Source organism: Lepidochelys kempii, chromosome 2 (assembly GCF_965140285.1).
Source record: "Lepidochelys kempii isolate rLepKem1 chromosome 2, rLepKem1.hap1, whole genome shotgun sequence".
Lineage (NCBI taxonomy): Eukaryota > Metazoa > Chordata > Testudines > Cheloniidae > Lepidochelys > Lepidochelys kempii.
In genome coordinates, this window is record NC_136381.1 from 59,535 (window position 1) to 79,520 (window position 19,986).

General features: G+C 46.0%; 2 protein-coding genes across 6 annotated transcripts in view; one reads left to right on the forward strand and one right to left on the reverse strand.

The window, feature by feature from the left end:
- LOC140906213 (uncharacterized) overlaps nucleotides 1–829 on the reverse strand; it is a 39,303-nt gene extending 38,474 nt beyond the window's left edge. Inside the window, exon 1 of one of the 3 annotated variants that reach the window (XR_012157042.2) lies at nucleotides 743–829. The gene's annotated coding sequence lies outside the window, so the exon portion shown is untranslated. Of the gene's footprint in view, nucleotides 1–393; nucleotides 481–742 lie in introns of those variants that run through there. The other 2 variants (XR_012157041.2, XM_073329711.2) reach the window with 2 other exon arrangements.
- Nucleotides 830–1,190: 361 nt separating this feature from the next.
- Nucleotides 1,191–18,805, forward strand: CCDC166 (coiled-coil domain containing 166). 3 transcript variants are annotated; one of them, XM_073329713.2, is made up of 3 exons: nucleotides 1,191–1,651; nucleotides 3,046–3,178; nucleotides 14,771–18,805. In XM_073329713.2, the coding sequence occupies exons 1-3, from the start codon at nucleotides 1,378–1,380 to the stop codon at nucleotides 15,663–15,665; spliced, it is 1,302 nt and encodes a 433-aa protein (XP_073185814.1). In that variant the 5' UTR covers nucleotides 1,191–1,377; the 3' UTR covers nucleotides 15,666–18,805. The 3 variants fall into 3 exon arrangements, with proteins under 3 accessions (XP_073185814.1, XP_073185815.1, XP_073185813.1); XM_073329714.2 differs by lacking the exon at nucleotides 3,046–3,178 and having other exon boundaries at nucleotides 1,561–1,651; nucleotides 14,771–18,804; XM_073329712.2 differs by lacking the exons at nucleotides 1,191–1,651; nucleotides 3,046–3,178 and adding an exon at nucleotides 7,134–7,985.
- The last annotated feature ends 1,181 nt before the right edge of the window (nucleotides 18,806–19,986 follow it).

Sequence of the window (19,986 nt, forward strand, 5' to 3'; positions counted from 1 at the left end):
AACAATTTCCCACCTAAAGATGGACAATTTGCAGCACATCAAATGGATGGAAAAATATCCCAAATTAGAGGAGAGTTAAAATTGACGGAGAGTTAGAGAGAAAATGAGGCAAAATCTGAGGAGGAGGCTAGAGAAAGGGTCAATAATTTGATAGAAAAAGGGAGAAATCTACATGGATTTTATATCCATTGGTGACAATTAGGGAGAAATGCAGGAGCACTGGTTGTCACTATTTGAGAGAAGAAAAGGAGGACTTGTGGCACCTTAGAGACTAACCAATTTATTAGAGCATAAGCTTTCGTGAGCTACAGCTCACTTCTTCAGATGCATATCTATTTGAGAGAGAAGTGATGAAATTAGAGAGGATTTCATTAATCCCCCTCACTGTGTCACCTGCTCGTCTGCCCCGGAGATCCCTGGCTGCAGAGACAGTTCAATCCAGCACATTTCACACCGTCCTTCCTTGCCCTCCATCTCCGGTTGATTTTCCATCCCGCCTGGGCCGGACCCCTCCGACTCCAGACACGCAGAGGGGAAACCGCACTGGGCCCCGCCCCTGCTCTTTCACCACCGGAACCCCGCGTTTTGCCTCTGGGGCAGATCCTGCGCAGCCCCCTCCAGCCCAGGCGCGTTCCCCACTGGGGAGCAGATCCCCAGGGGGTGAGACCGGCGGCTCCCGGAGCCTTTGTGCAGAGGCTCTTCCCGGCCCGCCCCTGCGCTGGCTCCGAGATCTCTCCCTCACCTGGTGTCTCGGCTCGGGACCGGGGCAGCAGAGCCTGGGGCTGGCTCCAGCCGGGGAAAGCCCGCCCGGGCTGGGCACAGACAGAACTCCAGGGAAGCTCTCTCCTGGCACAGCCCCACCGTGGTGGTGGTGGCAGCAGCGGCGGGGGCGGCCCAGCTCGGGCTCCGGCTCCCAGCTCACCCTGGAGCCGGCGGCGCGGCCTACCCCGTGTCTCCTCTTTGTTCCCCCGGCCCCGTCAGGAGCTACCCGAGCCCGCGCCAGGCAGCAAGACGAGCGGCCGCCAATCAGGGACGGACGAGGGAGGTGGCGCACTGATGCGCCCGCTACCCCTCAGCCAGTAGAAGGCCGAGGGTGCCCAGAGAAGGGAGGTGGGCAAATGGGTCACTTCCGCTTCTTGCAGGATGTGAGCGCCCGTCGCTGGGGCAGCTGATTGCGTCACTTCCGGTCTAAAGAGCGTCAGAGCGACACCGCCCAACCCGCACTGGTGCGCTTCCGTCCTCCGCAGCCCAGATGTGGGAGGGTTCTGGGCTCAGCCCAGCCCCCATCAATCCACCCTCCTCGTAGCACCCCGGCCCGCCGCGGCCCGCCCTACTCCCCAGCCCACCCGTCCTCCTCGGAGAGGGAGCGCAGAACCTATGGGGCCCGCGTTTTCCCGTGCCCCCCGCACAGAACCATGCAGGAGAAACGTGCCGGGGGACACGCGCCGCTTTCCCCGCAGCCCAGGCCGCGCGTCTGTTCCAGCGGGCCTGCCCTGGGAGCAGCCCCAGAGACGGGGGAGAGGGGGCTGCCGGGCGTGCCTGCGGGATCACCGGGGGCGGCTGGGCGAACGTGGGTGCCAACGCGAGAGCGACCCTGTCCCGCTCTCTTCCGACTGCAGCTTCCTGGCCTGTAAGGATCACTGTCCTGCTGGTAAGGAGAGTGAGTTTGTGTGTGTGGTTTTCGGAGGGGGGTGAGGGAGTGAGAGAACCTGGATTTGTGCAGGAAATGGCCCACCTTGATTATCATACCCATTGTGAAGAGAGTGGTCACTTTGTTATGAGCTATTACCAGCAGGAGAGTGAGTTGGGGGGGGGGGGGGGGCGGAGGGTGAGAAAACCTGGATTTGTGCTGGAAATGGCCCACCTGTTGATCACTTTAGATAAGCTATTACCAGCAGGACAGTGGGGTGGGAGGAGGTGTTGTTTCATGGTCTCTGTGTGTATATAAATCTCCTCACTGTATTTTCCACTGAATGCATCCGATGAAGTGGGCTGTAGCTCACGAAAGCTCATGCTCAAATAAATTGGTTAGTCTCTAAGGAGCCACAAGTTCTCCTTTTCTTTTCATGAAATAGTAGATTTCTTGATTCTAAAGAATGGAAGGAGTGAAACCAGCAGAATAAGGACAATGGACTTCAAAAAAGTAGCTATTAACAAACTCAGGGAACTGGTAGGTAAGGTCCCATGTGAGGAAAATCTAAGGGATAAAGGAATTTAGGAGAGCTGGCAGTTTCTCAAAGAGACAATATTAATGGCAAAATTGCAGGCTATTCAGATGAGAAGGAAAGATAGACAGCAAGAGGCCAATATAGTTCCATCAGGTGCTCTTTAATTACCTGAAAATCAAAAAGGAACACTATAAAAAGTGAAAATATGGACGAAGAAGGAGTACAAAAAGCAAAACACAAGCACATAGGGACAAAATCAGAAAGGCTAAGGCACATTTAGCAAGGAACATAAAAGAAAATTGGAAGAGGTTTTTTAAAATATGTCAGGAGCTAGAGAAAGATGAAGTAAATTGTAGGTCCTCTGCTTAGCGGGGAAGGAGCACTAATAACTGATGACTTCAAAAAGGCTGAGGTGTTTAATGCCTATATTACATTAGCCTTCACTAAAAAGGTTAATGATGACCAGATATTCAACACAATTAATATTAACAAGGGGGAAGGAACACAAGCCAAAATAGGGTAACAGCTTTAAGATTATTTAGATGTATTATAGTCAGCAGGGCCTGATGAAATTCATATTAAGGAACTAGCTGGAGCAATCTCATAACAGTTACCAATTACCTTTGTGAATTCAAGGAGCAGTCCCAGAGGACTGGAGAAGGACAACATAGTACCTATCTTTAAAAAGGGAAACAAACAGGAGCTGAGGAATTATAGACCAGTCAGCCTAACTTGAATACTTGGGAAGATACTGGAACAAATTATTAAACAATCAATTTGTAAGCACCTAGAAGATAATAGGAATATAAGGAATAGCCAGCATGCATTTGTCAAGAACAAAACATGCCAAACCAACCTAATTTCCTTCTTTGCCAAGGTTACTGTCATAGCAGATGGGCGGAAGCAATAGATGTGATATATTTTGATTTCAATAAGGCTTTTGGCACAGTCCCAGATGACATTCTCATAAGCAAATTAGGGAAATGCAGTCCAGATGAAATTACTATAAGGTGAGTGGTCAACTGGTTGAAAGACCATACTCAAATAGTAGTCATCAATGATTCATTGTCAAACTTGGAAGGCATATTGAATGGGGTCGTGCAGAGGTCATCCCTGCATCCGGTATTATTCAATATTTTCATTAATGACACATAATGGAATGGAGCAGACGTTCATAAAATTTGCAGATTATGCCAATACAGGAGGGGTTGCAAGCACTTTGAGAACAGGATTAGCATTCATAACTGTTAGGGGGCTTATTCCTTCACCCACTTACTTCCCTGGTCCTTCTCGCATGAACAGAGAGCAACAATACCCGAAGTCCAAAGGTGCAAACAATTCGATGTTTATTGGGGTGAACTTCCAGCAAGCATGATTCCAGTTTCCTTCCTTAGTATCCTCCTTCCCAGCTCTGACACCACAGAGCCTTACACCTGTGTCCCTGTTTCCATTCCTACCTTTAGCCAAACATGATTCCAACTTCCTTACTCCCATTCCCTGTTCCCATTTCCCCCTTTAGCAAAACATGATTCCAATTTTCTTACCCCCATTCCCTGTTCCCATCCCCCTTACCCACATGCCCATGCCCACAGAGTTTTCATGCACACCCACCAAAGCAACAATCTAATCCCCCAGAGCTATCCCAAGGCTCAGTGTTCCCATCATTCCTCCCCTTTTCCTTTTCTTTTACCTGTGCGCACACACACAAAATTCTGTTTTGCCTAACATCCCTTGCACTGTAATTACTCTTTTTACACAACTGTACCCGATTACACTTCCATCTTGTACAACTAGACACAACCAGCGGCAGCCAAGTTAAGTTCCAATAGAAACCCCTTCCATCCTTTAGTGATTTTGATTACATTACCCAAAAGTCAAATAATTTTGATCAGATTCTCTCTCTGCCTGCTGCCTGCAGCAGTCCCTTATAGACCATTTCTGTGGGAAAAGGGCCCATTTTCCCTCAGAATAGCTGTAAAGGTTTCTGTGGACAGAAGCATAGTGGTGGTAGTAGCCACTCTACCTGACCTCCTTGGATAATTTAATTACGAAGCTTCCATCCAATGTGACTGCACAGAGTTGCACATACAGTTACATTTATATAACTGGGTTTTATCATTAAACAAAAACTTCCTTCTTGACATCTCACATAAGTATCCAAAGTACCCTCCATTAAAACTTCAGAAAAACAAGAGTGTGGAAAGGCAGGTTGCACTTTAAAACTTTTTTTTTTTTTCCTCCACTCCCCCAGGACCAAGTCTCAGATCCAGTCTCTAAAGGTGGTCTGTTAACTCTGCTTTTGACTTTAAACCCTTTTGTGCCAAATCATCTTTCACTACCCCTAACTAATTTACAACCCTTCAGCAGCCCTTGCTGAAGCAGCACCAAACTTGAAAGATTACTGGCAGCTTCCCATAATGCTGCCCTTACTTCAAACCTCTCACAAGCAGACTGAAGTGCCTCCTTTCCCTGGAAGGCATTCAGTCCCCATGGGCAGGGACCTTCTTCCACTACCCATATACCAAGGAGGGTGGGCTCCTCAGCCACCCCCCATACCTCTGGGTCCCCTAACACTTCCTCCATTTCCTTTTTAATCTCATCCCAGGTTGACCCCTGTACCTGGTATGGGCCCTGGTTCTCCCTTATCCATTTATCCAAAAATCCTTTACCCTGGCTTGCCAGAACCCGCAACTACCATCACGAGAGTTCGCGATACCCCCTCCAAGCAGCTGCGCGGACTGTTGGGGAGGGGGATTTACAGGCTGCCACTCACCTATCCAATGCGATGCATCCGAGTCACCGGCACCAAGATGTTAGGGGGCTTATTCCTTCACCCACTTACTTCCCTGGTCCTTCTCGCATGAACAGAGAGCAACAATACCCGAAGTCCAAAGGTGCAAACAATTCGATGTTTATTGGGGTGAACTTCCAGCAAGCATGATTCCAGTTTCCTTCCTTAGTATCCTCCTTCCCAGCTCTGACACCACAGAGCCTTACACCTGTGTCCCTGTTCCCATTCCTACCCTTAGCCAAACATGATTCCAACTTCCTTACTCCCATTCCCTGTTCCCATTTCCCCCTTTAGCAAAACATGATTCCAATTTTCTTACCCCCATTCCCTGTTCCCATCTCCCTTACCCACATGCCCATGCCCACAGAGTTTTCATGCACACCCACCAAAGCAACAATCTAATCCCCCAGTGCCATCCCAAGGCTCAGTGTTCCCATCATTCCTGACACATAATGGAATGGAGCAGACGTTCATAAAATTTGCAGATTACGCCAATACAGGAGGGGTTGCAAGCACTTTGAGAACAGGATTAGCATTCATAACAACCTCAACAAATAGCAGAATTGGTCTGAAATCAACAAGATGAAAGTCAATAAAGACAAATGCAGAGTATTTCACTTAGGAAAGAAAACTCAAATGTACAGCTACAAAATGGAGAATAACTGTCTAGGTGGGAGTACTGCTGTAAAGAATCTTGTGGTTATAGTGGATCACAAATTGAATATGAATCAACAATGTGATGCGGTTGTGAAAAAAGGCTAATATATTCTGGGGTGTCTTAACAGGAGTGTCATATGTAAGACATGGGAGGTCATTGTCCCGCAGAACTTGGCACTGGTGAGGCTCAGCTGAAGTACTGTGTCCATTTATGGGCACCACATTTTGGGAAAGATGTGGATAAATTGGAAAGAGTCCAGAGGGGAGCAACAAAAATGATAAAAGGTTTACAGAAGTTGACCTATGAGGAAAGGTCAAAAAAACTGGGCATGTTTAGTTGTGAGAAGAGAAGACTGACAGGGAATCCAATAACAGTCTTCAAATATGTTAAGGGCTGTTATAAAGAGGACGGTGATCAGTTGTTCTCCATAAAATTCAACAAAGACAAATGTAAAGTGCCACACTTAGGGAAGAAAAAAACAAATGAACAAATACAAAATTGGGGCTAACTGACTTGGCAGCAGCACTGTGGACAAGGATCTGGGAGTTGTGGTGGAGCATAACTTCAACATGAGTCAGCGATGTGATGTTGTTGTTGCAAAAAAAACAAATCCAATTTTGGGTTACATTAACAGAGGCATAGCGTGTAAGTCCTAGGAGGTGATAGTACTGCTCTACTCGGCACTAATTAGGCCTCAGCTGGAGTACTGTGTCCAACCTTGGTCATAGCTGTATAGAAATGATGTAGAGAAACTGGAAAGGATTCAGAGGTGAGCAACAAAGATGATCAAAAGGATGGAGTGCAAGTCGTATGAGCAAAGGCTGAAGGACCTGGGTTGTTTAGTTTGGAAAAGGGGAGATTAAGGGGGAACATGATAGTCTTCAAATACTTGAAAGACTGCCATAGAAAAGATGGAGAAAAGTTGTTCTCTCTTGCAGAGGGCAGGACAAGAGGCAATGGGTTCAAACTACAGCATAGCAGATTTAGATTAAATCTCAGGAAAAACTTCCTAACTGTAAGAACAGTAGGACAGTGCCACAGACTGCCTAGGGAGGTTGTGGAAGATTCTTTACTGGAGGTTTTCAAAAGGAGTCTGGATAGCCATCTATCTGGGATGGTTTGGACACAACAATTCTGCATCTTGGCAGGGAGTTAGACTAGATGACCCATGTAATCCCTTCTAACCCTACGATTCTATGTCCACTGAAGGCAGAACAAGAAGTAACAGGCTTAATCTGCAGCAAGGGAGATTTAGGTTAGATATAAGGGAAAACGTTCTAACTATAAGAATAGTTAAGCTCTGGAATAGGTTTCCAAGGAAGGCTGTGGCATCTTCACCATTGGCGCTTATTAAGAACAGGTTGGACAAACACCTGTCAGGGACGGGCTCAGTTTACTGGGTCCTGACTTAATGCAGGAGGCTGGACTTGATGACTTCTTGAGTTCACTTCCAGATCTACATTTCTATGATTCTCTGAGGCCTGGTCTACACTACAGAGTTAGGTCAATGTAGGGCAGCGTACGTTGACCTAACTCTGTAAGCATCTACACTACAATGTTGCTCCGGCCCATGTAAGTCACCCGCTATGCCGACCTAATAACTTAAGTGCTATGCCTCTCACGGAGGTGGAGTTAACATAGTTAGGTCAATGCAGTAGCAGTGTAGACACTGCATAAATTACGTTGACTTTAGTGGCCTCCAGAAGGTGTCCCACAATGATCCACCATGACCGCTCTGGTCACCATTTTGAACTCTGCTGCTGGCAGCCAGGTAAACAAGAACACACCCTGCCCCTTTTAAATTCCCTTTCTTGTTTGCTTGGCATGGAGAGTGCACATAGCAACCGCCCAACTGAGCATGCTGGCTCCATGCTGCAAACGTGCTGCTGCCTGGAGTACACAGGAGGTGGTGGATCTCCTAGGTGTGTGAGGAGAAGAGGCTGTGCAGGCACAGCTCCACTACGGCCCTAGAAAAATTGATATCTACTAGCAAATTGCTCAGGACATTGGGGAGAAGGGCTACAAGAGGGACATGCAGCAGTGCCATGTGAAAATCAAGGAGCTGCACAGGGCATACCAGAAGGCAAGGGAGGCAAACAGTCACTCTGGTGCAGAGCTGCAGACCTGCCGCTTCTACAAGGCACGGCATGCCATCCTCAGCGGTGACCCCACTCCCACCCCCAAGGGATCAATGGATACTTTGGTGAAGCTGGAGTTACAGGCCACTGTAGTGAACCCCGAAGAGGAGGAGAATCGGGGACAGGGGGATCCATTGACGCTGCAAGTCAGAACCTGTTTTTGACTCAAGCAGTCAAGCCACTCCCAGCAGTTCAGCATGGGCGAGCCTGATGCAGGGGAAGGAACTCTGGTAAGTATCCAGTTTGCTTTAATATTGCAGGGACACATCTGTTCATTTACTCTCTTTTAATCATGCTGCAAGAAGTAGTGAAATAACCAATAGAGATAGAGTTGCTATCTGCTTATCAACAGTTAGGCAGAGGGGGCCCTGCAGAACAGTTTGTTTAGGTGTACCAGGATGGCCTGTGAATCCTCCTTGGAGATCTCAAGGATGCTTTCCTGGAGGTAGTCTTCAATCCTCTGCAGAAAGTTTCTGGGAAGGGCTGCCTTATTTCTTCCGCCACAGTAGGACACTTTCCCTCACCACTCAGCAATCACTTCTGCAGACACCACTGCAGTACACAGACAAGCAGCACATAGACCTGGTCTGCAGCTGGACATATACAGGAACTGTCCCCTTTCAGCATCCCTTACCCTCAGGAGTAAGATTTCAGCTAAAGTCACCACAGCCTGTGGAAAATGGTGCCGGTATTCAGTTAAATTGCCATATCCGCATGTCCTCATGTCTGTGAGCTCCCTTGCTTATTGGCCCAGCTGCCACCCCACCCTCCCAGGCCATACTGACCATAGCTGGGACTGCCATTGTGCTCTGTGAATCCCAGCAGAAGTGGGAATGTAGTGCTTGTAACTTGAGTGGATAAAGGGGAATTAATGCACTCACAATAGTACCTCTTGTTGAGGTGCCCAGGATCCCACTATTATTGGGCTTGCCGAGCCGACACACAGGACCACACAAAGACTGGAGTCTTTGGTTACGAGATTACCATTTATTGCAGCAGGGACTTAGCCAGAAGAGAAAGTAAAGCAGTACCACCCATTTACCTCTCCTACATCCCAAGGAGTGAGCGCTGAGATCCTTTTCCATTTCCCCTTTATTGTAAACATCAGCCCTCCCGCTCCCCAGGTGGGCAATTCTGGTCTCGGTCTTGGCCCAATAATTGGCCTCTACAAACAGTTCCAGGAATGTGGCCTTCCACATTCAAAAGTTCTGCAGCCACTGCTCATCATCCCATACCTGCATAACAATACGATCCCAAAAGTCAGTGCTTGTTTCTCAGGCCCAGAACTGGTAGTCCACTTTGTGCAGCTGCACCGTGAATGCCAACAACCACCTTGAATTGTTTGTTTCCATGGTGCACAGCAAAGCAGCATGCAAGGAATGATTATATTCAGTCTTGCAGCTCTAAAAATACTGCAGGATCAGTATTGCGTTGTGTTTGTAACGCTCATCACAATACTGAAGAGCAGTGTAGGATTCATGCTTCTCGTAGAGATGGCAGACAGGCTTTGAAAAGAGGCACAAAACATAATAGGATGCCCATGAAATGCTGGGATGGAGAAAACTGCATCATCGGACGTTGAACCCATGTGCCCAGTCACACCTTCACCACTCAGTGCCCCCATGATGTACTGCAAACCCTTCCCACAACACCTTGTGCTACATGGTGGAGAGTTGCACAGTTGGATAGCTATCAGTGGTGCATGTTAGGGGGCTTTCCTTTCACCCCCTCCCCTGGTTCTTGTCATGCAGACAGAAAGCAGAAGACCAGAAGTCTGAAGTGCAGGCAATGCAATGTTTATTGGGGTTAGCTTCAAGCAAGCATATCCATAGCTCTTACTCCACAGAGCCTTGTTTCCCTCCCCTCCTCCTTAGCAGGCATAAATATACCTCTAGTACACACCCTTAGTCTCACCTCTTACAATTTAGGGTCATGTTCCGTTTTGGGGTGTCATGAGTCTGAGGTCTTTGTCCCACCTCTTTTGTATCCGATGGGAGGGATAAGGACCGAGGTTGTATTTCAGTCAGGGACAGGCATTTCTTTGGCCTTAGTAAAAACAATGACGAGTTCTTGTGGCATCTTAGAGACTAACAAATTTATTTGGGCATAAGCTTTCACAGGCTAAAACCCACTTCATCAGAATTCATAAAAAAAAAAAAAAACTTCAAAAACAGACTCCAACAAGAAACTGCAGAACTGGAATTAATTTGCAAACTGGACACCATCAAATTAGGCCTGAATAAAGACTGGAAGTGGATGGGTCACTACAAAAACTAATTTCCCCCTGCTGAGACTCACACCTTCTTGTTGAGTATTTGAAATGGGCCACCTTGATTATATTGGCCTCATTAGAACTACAAAAAGTATTTCCACCCCTTCTTGTCAACTGTTGAGAGTAGCCCACTTCCACTTTAATTGAATTGGCTCATTAGCACTAACCCCCCACTTGGTAAGGCAACTCCCATCTTTTCATATGCTGTGTATTTATACCTCTCTACTGTATTTTCCACTCCATGCATCTGATGAAGTGGGTTTTAGCCCATGAAAGCTTATGCCCAAATAAATTTGTTGGTCTCTAAGATGCCACAAGGACTAGTCATTGTTTTTGCTGATACAGACTAATATGGCTACCCCTCTGAAACCTTTGGCTTTAGTGTTTTATACATTCCCTGCCCCCAACCCTCTTCCAACTGGTTGCTTGATCTTGCCTTGAGATAGGCGTTGAGGCAGTCTTCAAGTGTACACTCATATTATACTCCCACCATACCCAGTAACACTTTAGCTGGTCTTATCTGTTCCCATTATACTAACAAACCCATCTGACTAGGGTGAAGAAACACATGGTGTCTTTGTTCACACATATTAGTAAGGATATACGTGTATCAGAATATCAGGGTTGGAAGGGACCTCAGGAGGTCATCTAGTCCAACCCCCTGCTCAAAGCAGGACCAATCCCCAATTTTTGCCCCATGTCCCTAAATGGCCCCCTCAAGGATTGAGCTCACAACCCTGGGTTTAGCAGGCCAATGCTCAAACCACTGAGCTATCCCTCCCCCGTATCAAAAATCAAATGGGCAAATGAAACGCAAAATTCTATCTCAGGTGGATATACAGGCCTGAATTCTACATTGTCACTAGCTCTCCTAACAGTGCACTGCTCTCTGCATCGATGCAAGTGCTGCTAGTGAGGATGTGCACCGACACAAGGAGCGTAGTGTGGACATGCAAAATTGACTTAATTATTGTGGAAGCTGTATGTCGTAACATAGGTCAACTTAATTGTGTTGTTTAGACATAGCCTGAGTCTATATCCATGTGCCCAGCACAGGATAATACTGAAAGGGAGACGTTTTAGTAAGGATGGAGGGAAGGGACTCTACACATCCAACTGCAGCAGAGGAGGTTCAGAGGTGTAAAATAGCTCATTCATCTCACTTAAATATTCTCAGCTGAATGAGAACACCACATGTAGATGAATATATTCTAAAACACTAGCTGGGAGACACATGAATGGCTCCATTCATATCAGGGTGTTCCTTTCCTTCCTCCCCAGTGCTGAAGACCCTGTGATACACATCAAACATGCCCATTCTAAACACCTGACCCCCAGTCCCAGCCGTGTGTTCTTGGTGCATGATCTCAGCATACCTGTTCTCAGCTCAAAGAAGCAGGGTTTCCACAGAGAAACCCAGAGAAGCAGGATTTCCCCAGATCCTGGCTTACATGGGGAGGGGGGCAGAGAGAGGGGCTCAGACACCCTCAGAGGAGCAGGGACTCCCAGATCCTAGAACACATGAGACGGTACAGAGGAGACTCAGACTCTGCCCCCTCACAGGGGGTAGGGCTTCATAGAATATCAGGGTTGGAAGGGACCTCAGGAGGTCATCTAGTCTGACCCCCTGCACAAAGCAGGACCAATCCCCAACTAAATCATCCCAGCCAGGGCTTTGTCAAGCCGGACCTTAAAAATATCTAAGGAAGGAGATTCCACCACCTCCCGAGGTAATGCATTCCAGTGTTTCACCACCCTTCTAGTGAAAAAGTTTTTCCTAATATCCAACCTAAACATCCCCCACTGCAGCTTGAGACCATTATTCCTCGTTCTGTCATCCGCTACCACTGAGAACAGTCTAGACCCATCCTCTTTGGAACCCCCTTTCAGGTAGCTGAAAGCAGCTATCAAATCCCCCCTCATTCTTCTCTTCCACAGACTAAACAATCCCAGTTCCCTCAGCCTCTCCTCATAAATCATATGCTCCAATCCCCTAATCATTTTTGTTGCCCTCCACTGGAGGTTTTCCAATTTTTCCACATCCTTCTTGTAGTGTGGGGCCTAAAACTGGTCACAGTACTCCAGATGAGGCCTCACCAATGTCAAATAGAGGGGAACGATCACGTCCCTCGATCTGCTGGCAATGCTCTTATGTATACATCCCAAAATGCCATTGGCCTTCAGGCAACAAGGGCACACTTGGGTCATTCAGTCCTTCATTCAAAGCTTCAGTGTAGCAAAGCTCCTCCAGAGGTAAGAAGCAGGACTGAAGACAAGATGGAGGAGCTGCAGCAGCTTTTTATATTCTCTTGACATGTGGTCTTTCTTTCTTTGTTCCAATGACAAGCTGTCCATCACATGGCCTGGAAACACCTCAGTTCTGTCCATAGGCATATTCCTGCATACCTTGCTGAGTCACAAGGAGTGTCTGTCTTCTCTCAGTGGGTCAGTTGTATAGTTGATGGTCCTTAATGGGCCATCAAGCAGGCTAGGCAGAGCTGACACCAACTTGTCTAGGGTGTCACCCAGAAGCATAGCATAAGTTTGAAATACAGACAGTATTGAACCAATATTCATAACTTCAACTACAAAAATGATACACATATACACAGCATAATCATAACCAGCAAACCATAACCTTATCTTAGACACGTTATTTGACCCCCTTTATACAAGATTTGGTACCACTACAGGTGCTTGGTTGTAACAATGTTCTATATGGTCCCAGTTCAAGTCAATAACTTCACACCATACTATGCACATTTATGCTGCAAATTTCAAAGCAATTCAAGTAACTGTGAAGATTTTAGATTACTTAGAAACTGGTTTTATCTATGAAAGACCCAGCAGTCTGCCATAATATATATATTTTTTAATTAAGAGGAAGGCTAGGTAGGGCAGCTAACAAAATTTCAGAAAAAGACATTTTAATGCTCAGGCCATAAAGCAGTTTCCTGGTAGATAGCATAGATATAAGGTCCTAAACCGGCCATATGCATCAGTCACTAGCTGTGTCTCCCTTACTTTGCCCCATCTCAGGCCAGCACAATACAATCAGGGTAGTACCCCTTATTTGCTTTCACAGGAAATTCAGTTCATTTTTCACTACCCTACAAATGTGTAATGTGCTTCAGATTTTACTACTGAAAATGCATGGCTGCATTGTAGAAATTGTTGGGGAAAAAATGGGAGGTCTTTCTGCTAGGGAGGAGACTGCTCTGGCTTTTAGTACCCAGGGAAAAAACAACAGGAGTTTTGTTTTGGGCAACATAACACTTAAGCAACAGAGATTTTCCTCCCACTTTTTGGGCAAGGATCAGAAATTAGTTTAAATTTGAACATCTCATTTCCCACTGAACCAAAACTCCAAGGCAACTACCTGTCCCACTGAACTTCTTAATTATTATTATATCCATCCAAAAAGGAGAAGCTCTTAGCAGGAACATCCATCTAAAAAGATAACAGGACCCCAGTATTTCCCCTGTATTGTAACAAATGCCCTTGTTTGACTCTTACCATCCTCCTGCATTACTATGAGATAATGTCATCTTTGTAAATAGGTACATAAAAATATAACATTTTAACATTATCCACCACACTGCATTTAATATCCATGTTGGACCCTTATATCTCCATGTCTTTCAGTCACTTATATAAGCACTTAGCAATGTTGAAATTTAAAATATTATCATTAGGCTTCAATGTTAACACCCCATTGAGATTAATGGTTTATATAGACAGATGGCATTGCACACAAGTCAGGTTTTGAGGGTTTAATTTCCAATCATGAGAATTATACTGGGGGTGTAAGAATGGGAGGAAGTTAAGATTCTCAGATATCAAGAGCATTATTATTCAGCATATTCCAAGACAATTATGTGGTAATTTATGCACCTCTGTAGGTGCACTATGCACTGGGCCCTTCCCATTCATCATCATGGACACACAGAGCTTGCCCTGTGATGTCATAATATTCTGTCACCTTGGATACACATGACTTTCAAGAGAGTCCAATCACACCACTGTGTTCAACTGCTTACTGCGTGGCAAAGGCCGCACAGCTGCTAACAGCCCCTAGGGGCCAGCTGTTGGAGGTTACTATCCTACTCGTTCCTGGGAGTTCAGTGACAAACTACCCAAAGGTTTATTAAGAGCTCAGGAGTGGGAGAGAAGGTAGAACAATTGAGGTCAGAGATTTTCAGACATATGCTTCAGACCTTTGGGGGCTCCCTTGGTGCTCTGAAGCCTGGGGCCTTACTTCCTTCACATGCCTGGAAGCATTCTAGTTCTCAGTGACTCCCTTCCTTTCCACACACAGGGAATTTGACCCTTAGAGTATTTCATGTATCCTCCCATACTCATACAGTTCTGCCAAAGTCCCTCAGTCCTGGCCCACAGGCCCTCTGCTATTCCAGTCCTGGGCTCCCTATCATGCTGCTCAGCCTATGCCCCTCTGTTATTCCAATCATACTCTCCCCAAGTCATCTCTCTTCTGATATCTCTCAGTACTGCTATTCTAGTCCTGGCTACACACTTTCTGTCCTCCCTCCCCCTCCCCCCAGCTCCTCCATCCCAAATAAGAGACCAAGCATGACAAATTTCAGGCCAACCAGTTAAAGTCTGCCAACATTTCAATCAGTTAAAAACAGGAGATTTATGACTAGAGGGGTTAGCCAACCTTAAAATGTGTTCGTAGTTCTTCACCTACAATATATAACCTCCCATGCTATTGTATTTTGCTAGTACCCTTGGCACCCCAGCACTGAACATGGCATCCAAGAAAGAGAAGCCAGAACAAAAAGCTGAAGATTTTGGAAAAAGCAAGCAAGGAGCAAACAGAAAGGAAGAGGATATATCCAAGGCAAGGAGCAGCACAGAACCGTTTGTCAAAGAGAGGGAGCAATATCTGGAGAAGGAATATAAGATCCTGACTGAGCATGTGCACATGTACATGAAGCGAGTAGAGCACTTCCTGTGGGAGAATGAGTTCCTGGATAAGGAGGCCCAGAAGATTCGGGAGGACAGCAAAGCCTACATGACCTATATAAGCAAACATACTCAGAAACACCAAAATGCTATCATTACACTAAACAACCAGAACCACTTCGATCTGGCAGAGGTCCGAAAGCAGAAGGAAGAATTAATCTCACAGTACACAGCTAAAGAGAAGGAAGTGAAGAACCAATTGATGGAGATGGAGACAAAGTATTCTCTTATGAAGAAGGAGGTTGAAGACTTGCAGCCCTTCAAGGACCTTCAGTTGGAACAGCTGAGCAGAATCAAGGAGCTGGAGAAAGAACTGCTGGTCACAAAAATCCAGCACTCAGAGCAAATGCACAAGGTCAAGAGCAGATTCCTGCAAGTAAAAGCTAAATATGAGCTGGACTCTCATCAGAAGGTTCAGTCTCTGGCCAAGAGAGCTGAAGAGGAAGCTGTACGCAGTCTAATCCAGCACACCAAGCAGGTGAAAGCAGAGAATTGGCGACTGCGCCATGAACTGCTCAGCCTCATCCGACGCTCACACATCCTCAAAACCTTCAAGCTTCAACTAAGAGAGCAGCAACAGCAACTCCTCCGGGAGTACCATTATAGCCAAGACCTCACACGCATGCGCCATTGGTTAAATAAATCAGCATAGGGCTCAAACAATGAGGTCAACAGCTTTGGCAGCTCCCTCAAAAGCATCACATCAGCCAAGATCAGACACATCCCTACTTCCCTCACTAGTGCCAAATCATAAAGTGAAGGTTAAATTCAACTTCCATAGTTAAGTGACATTTGAAAGTGCAATTCCTTTTCTCCACAATATAAGTAACTAAAATTTCCCTCTCTGGAAGCAGACTATGATGATCAATAAATTGATGCTTTCCTACCAGCAGATAATATTCTTGATTAAAAAAAGACAGGGGAGGGAATGGAGAGAACAACAATAAAAAAGTAAGAAGTTCTTGAGTGCAGGTACTAGTTTCTGAGGGTATGATTGATCTCATGATCAGCTAATATTATGGTCAGGTCTTCAGCCCCACTCTAATTCCTCTGCATTACTTTGGCGGTATAAAGAAGTTGTAAAGATGGACTCTCTGACCAGATGAAGAATCCTTACATAGCACAGAACAAACATATCTGAAAGAATATTTTGTGGCTACTGCTGGAACATGTAGTCATTCCATGCTGTGTTTGTACACACTGCAGACTTGAACTGTTGAAAGTCTGCTATCCCCATCTACACCAGTTTTCCAAACCCAAGTCACTGAGGTAGAAATCCAGACAGAAACCTTAAATTATGTAATCCCAAAACCAGTGTTCAAAAGAGGGAACACAAAGAAATAAACACATGAGCAGCATATAGGTGCACTTACGGCAGACAAATCCCTTTCACGTCACACAATGTAAGCAAAAATCAGGCTATTCAGCCTTTGGCCATAAGCTACAAATAACAATAAAAGCCAATATTCATTGATTTCCCCATTTGACTGTTCCTGTTAATTGTTATCATCCCTGATCATCTCATCTCCAAAATTGTTGGCAATCAGTCTATTTCTGATAGCTTAAAGTCACCTCCTCGTCCAGGTACATCAATACTTACTGATCCTGAGCTTCCTCAGCAGCCCCATTAGCAGAGGCTATGACTGCCATTACTTCTGCATTCTCACAACAAGGGTAGCCTATATCTTACGGCCATTTTGTGGTGCATACAACACATCAGGAGTATCCTGCTAATGTTTTCCATGACGGATAGTAACGTGTCACTAGAGCGAATCATAGAATATCAGGGTTGGAAGGGACCTTAGGAGGTCATCTAGTCCAACCCCCTGCTCAAAGCAGGACCAATCCCCAACTAAATCATCCATGCTGTGGATATAAAAAGAAAAAGCAAGAATTGGCTGGGCTCGGCTGATCCACAACGTCTGATCTATTCGCTAGCCCAGGGGTCTCCAAACTTTATGAGACGAGGGCCATATTAGATTTCTGAAGGAGCTTCACGGGCCGAAGCAACTGTGAAAGAAATTAAGTATATGCAAATATATGCAAAATCATTAAAAAACAACACTATTCTACTTTGTGTCAGCATTGCATTAAATTCTAAATCAGGTATAAAAGTTAATCGATGCAGGTTCTGTGAATACGTTAAAAATTATTTCACTTTTTTTTAAATTTTATTTCTAAAGACCTCACACATCTGTATCATACAAATACTGCCTGTTTCCTTCTTCCTGTACCTGCTCAGCTGTAGCAACGACTCTCCCCCAAGTTGGCTCCCCTTTTGGGGGGACCCCAGCTCCCAAGGGCACTCACCCCATCGCACAGCTCAGCTGTACTGCCGCCCCTCATAAGCTGCTGCTGGCGGCCCCTCCCCAGCCTGCTTGGCATGCCTACTCAGCTGTTTGCCACTTCTCCCCTGCTGGTTGGGGAGCCGGGCAAATGGAAGCCCCAGGCCGGATCTGGCCCATGGGCCGTAGTTTGGAGACCCCTACTCTAGCCTGTAAGCAGTCCCTTGGGAGTGACCCCTTTATTGTGCTTGGCCCCAAAGACCCATATAGGTCTGTAGCAAAGTGACAACTCACCGGCGCAGTGCCTCCTGCTGGTCATCCAGGAATTAGCTCTTTTCCAGCATATGGAGTACCCTGTGCAGGCCAGTGTCTCGCCTGCCACTGGCCCCGTGTCCCTCCCAGACCCCAGTGCCTTTTACCTCAGGGTTCTGCCCTAGCCATGGGTCCATGCTCTGGGTCTCCCCTCCCAGGGGAACCCCCAACCCTCTAAACCCACCTTGCCTCAGTGGCTACTGCCAGTCATCATCTAGCCCCCACTCACTGGGGTGAACTACAGTCTGTCATGTCCACTCATCACTGGCAAGGAGGTTAGGACTGCTGCCTTTGCCTATTCCCAGACTGTATCTCTGCAGCCCCAGTATCTCTGTAAGCCTTCATCAAGGCCTGCAGTTTTACCAGACTGGAGCTCCCCAGCCCTATTCCCCAGCACTGCTCCAGTTTGGGTACCTTCCTCTCAGGCAGCTAGCCCTTCTCCCTCCAGGGCTGGAGAGAGACTCCTTTGTTGCCTAGCCCCACAGCCCTTTTATCAGGGCCAGCTGGGCCCTGATTGGCATGGCCCCAGCTGTGGTTGCATCCCCAATCAGCCTAGCTTGACTGCTTTTAATCCCTGCCTACTGAAGTGATGTTGAAATGCCAATAGTGATCCTGGGAGACCCAGCCTATCCCTTACTCCCATGGTTCATGAAGCTGTTGTGACACTCTATACTTTGGGGGAGTGCCCTGTAAATCCCATATTCATAATTTATATATAATTGTGATTGTCATAAATATAAAGGGAAGGGTAAGCCCCTTTGAAATCCCTCCTGGCCAGAGGAAAACTCCTCTCACCTGTAAAGGGTTAAGAAGCTAAAGGTAACCTTGCTGGCACCTGACCAAAATGACCAATGAGGAGACAAGATACTTTCAAAAGCTGGGAGGAGGGAGAGAAACAAAGGGTCTCTGTCTGCTGCCTTTGCTGGGGATAAACCAGGAATGGAGTCTTAGAACTTTTAGTAAATAATCTAGCTAGGTACGTGTTAGATTATGATTTCTTTAAATGGCTGAGAAAAGAATTGTGCTGAATAGAATAACTATTTCTGTCTATGTATCTTTTTTGTAACTTAAGCTTTTGCCTAGAGGGATTCTCTATGTTTTGAATCTAATTACCCTGTAAGGTATCTACTATCCTGATTTTACAGAGGGGATTTCTTTACTTCTATTTACTCCTATTTCTATTAAAAGTCTTCTTGTAAGAAAACTGAATGCTTTTTCATTGTTCTCAGATCCAAGGGTTTGGGTTTGTGGTTACCTATGCAAATTGGTGAGGCTTTTTATCCAACATTTCCCAGGAAAGGGGAGGGGTGCAAGTGTTGGGAGGATTGTTCATTGTCCTTAAGATCCAAGGGTCTGGGTCTGTAGTCACCTAGGCAAATTGGTGAGGCTTTTTACCAAACCTTGTCCAGGAAGTGGGGTGCAAGGTTTTGGGAAGTATCTGGGGGGAAAGACGTTTCCAAACATCTCTTCCCCAGTAACCAGTATTTGTTTGGTGGTGGTAGCGGCCAATCCAAGGACAAAGGGTGGAATATTTTGTACCTTGGGGAACTTTTTGACCTAAACTGGTAAAGATAAACTTAGGAGGTTTTCATGCAGGTCCCCACATCTGTACCCTAGTGTTCAGAGTGGGGGAGGAACCTTGACAGTGATATTTAATATAAAGCATGCCATGTGAGGTATCATGGGAAAGGATCTGCTGAAAGTCATTGTTCTAGCTAAATATGTGTATCATTGGTGCATATGAAGTTATGAGACTGTGTTGTATGGTTGTCACTAAAATATGCTGTGAGTTGGGGAATTGCCCAGATATTAGATCCCCAGAGACAAGTAGAAGAGAGCTAACCAACACCTGGGTGGGTGTTGAACAACCATCAACAGCCATTATCCAGCAAGAGAATTACAATTCAATGACTCACTTGCACAAGGTCACACCAGGGGAATTGCTCAACCTTGCATGGTGACTCAGCAATGCCCACCAGACATGCCTGGACTTATGTTTTCCAAGCACATGGAATTAAGGTATAAAACAGAACACAGTGGTTCCACTCTTCGTCCTTCCTCTTCTCCTCCACCTCTGCTGAAGGCAATGAGAATGCTGGAGCTGAAGATACTGGTCCTGAGGCTAAAAGGGAAATCCCTGGAAAGACTGTGACCAACCTTCAATATCCAATGGGGTGAGAAAAATTGCTTAATCTAGATGTTGCCCAGTCTATAGGTTGAGAGTTTAGACTGCATGCTTATATTTTATTTTATTTTTGGTAACCACTCTGATTTTTGGCCTATTCTTTAAATCTATCTTTTTGTAATCAAACTTATTTTAATGTATATCCATACCAATGAGTTTGAAGTGCTTGGTAAATCTGCTCAGGTTACAAA

Coding starts and splice junctions, on each gene's coding strand:
- CCDC166 (XM_073329713.2), top strand. CDS start 1,378: ATGGGGCCCGCGTTTTCCCGTGCCCCCCGCACAGAACCATGCAGGAGA. Junction 1,652..3,045: donor TAAGGATCACTGTCCTGCTG/GTAAGGAGAGTG, acceptor TTCTTTGCCAAG/GTTACTGTCATAGCAGATGG. Junction 3,179..14,770: donor CCAGATGAAATTACTATAAG/GTGAGTGGTCAA, acceptor GTATTTTGCTAG/TACCCTTGGCACCCCAGCAC.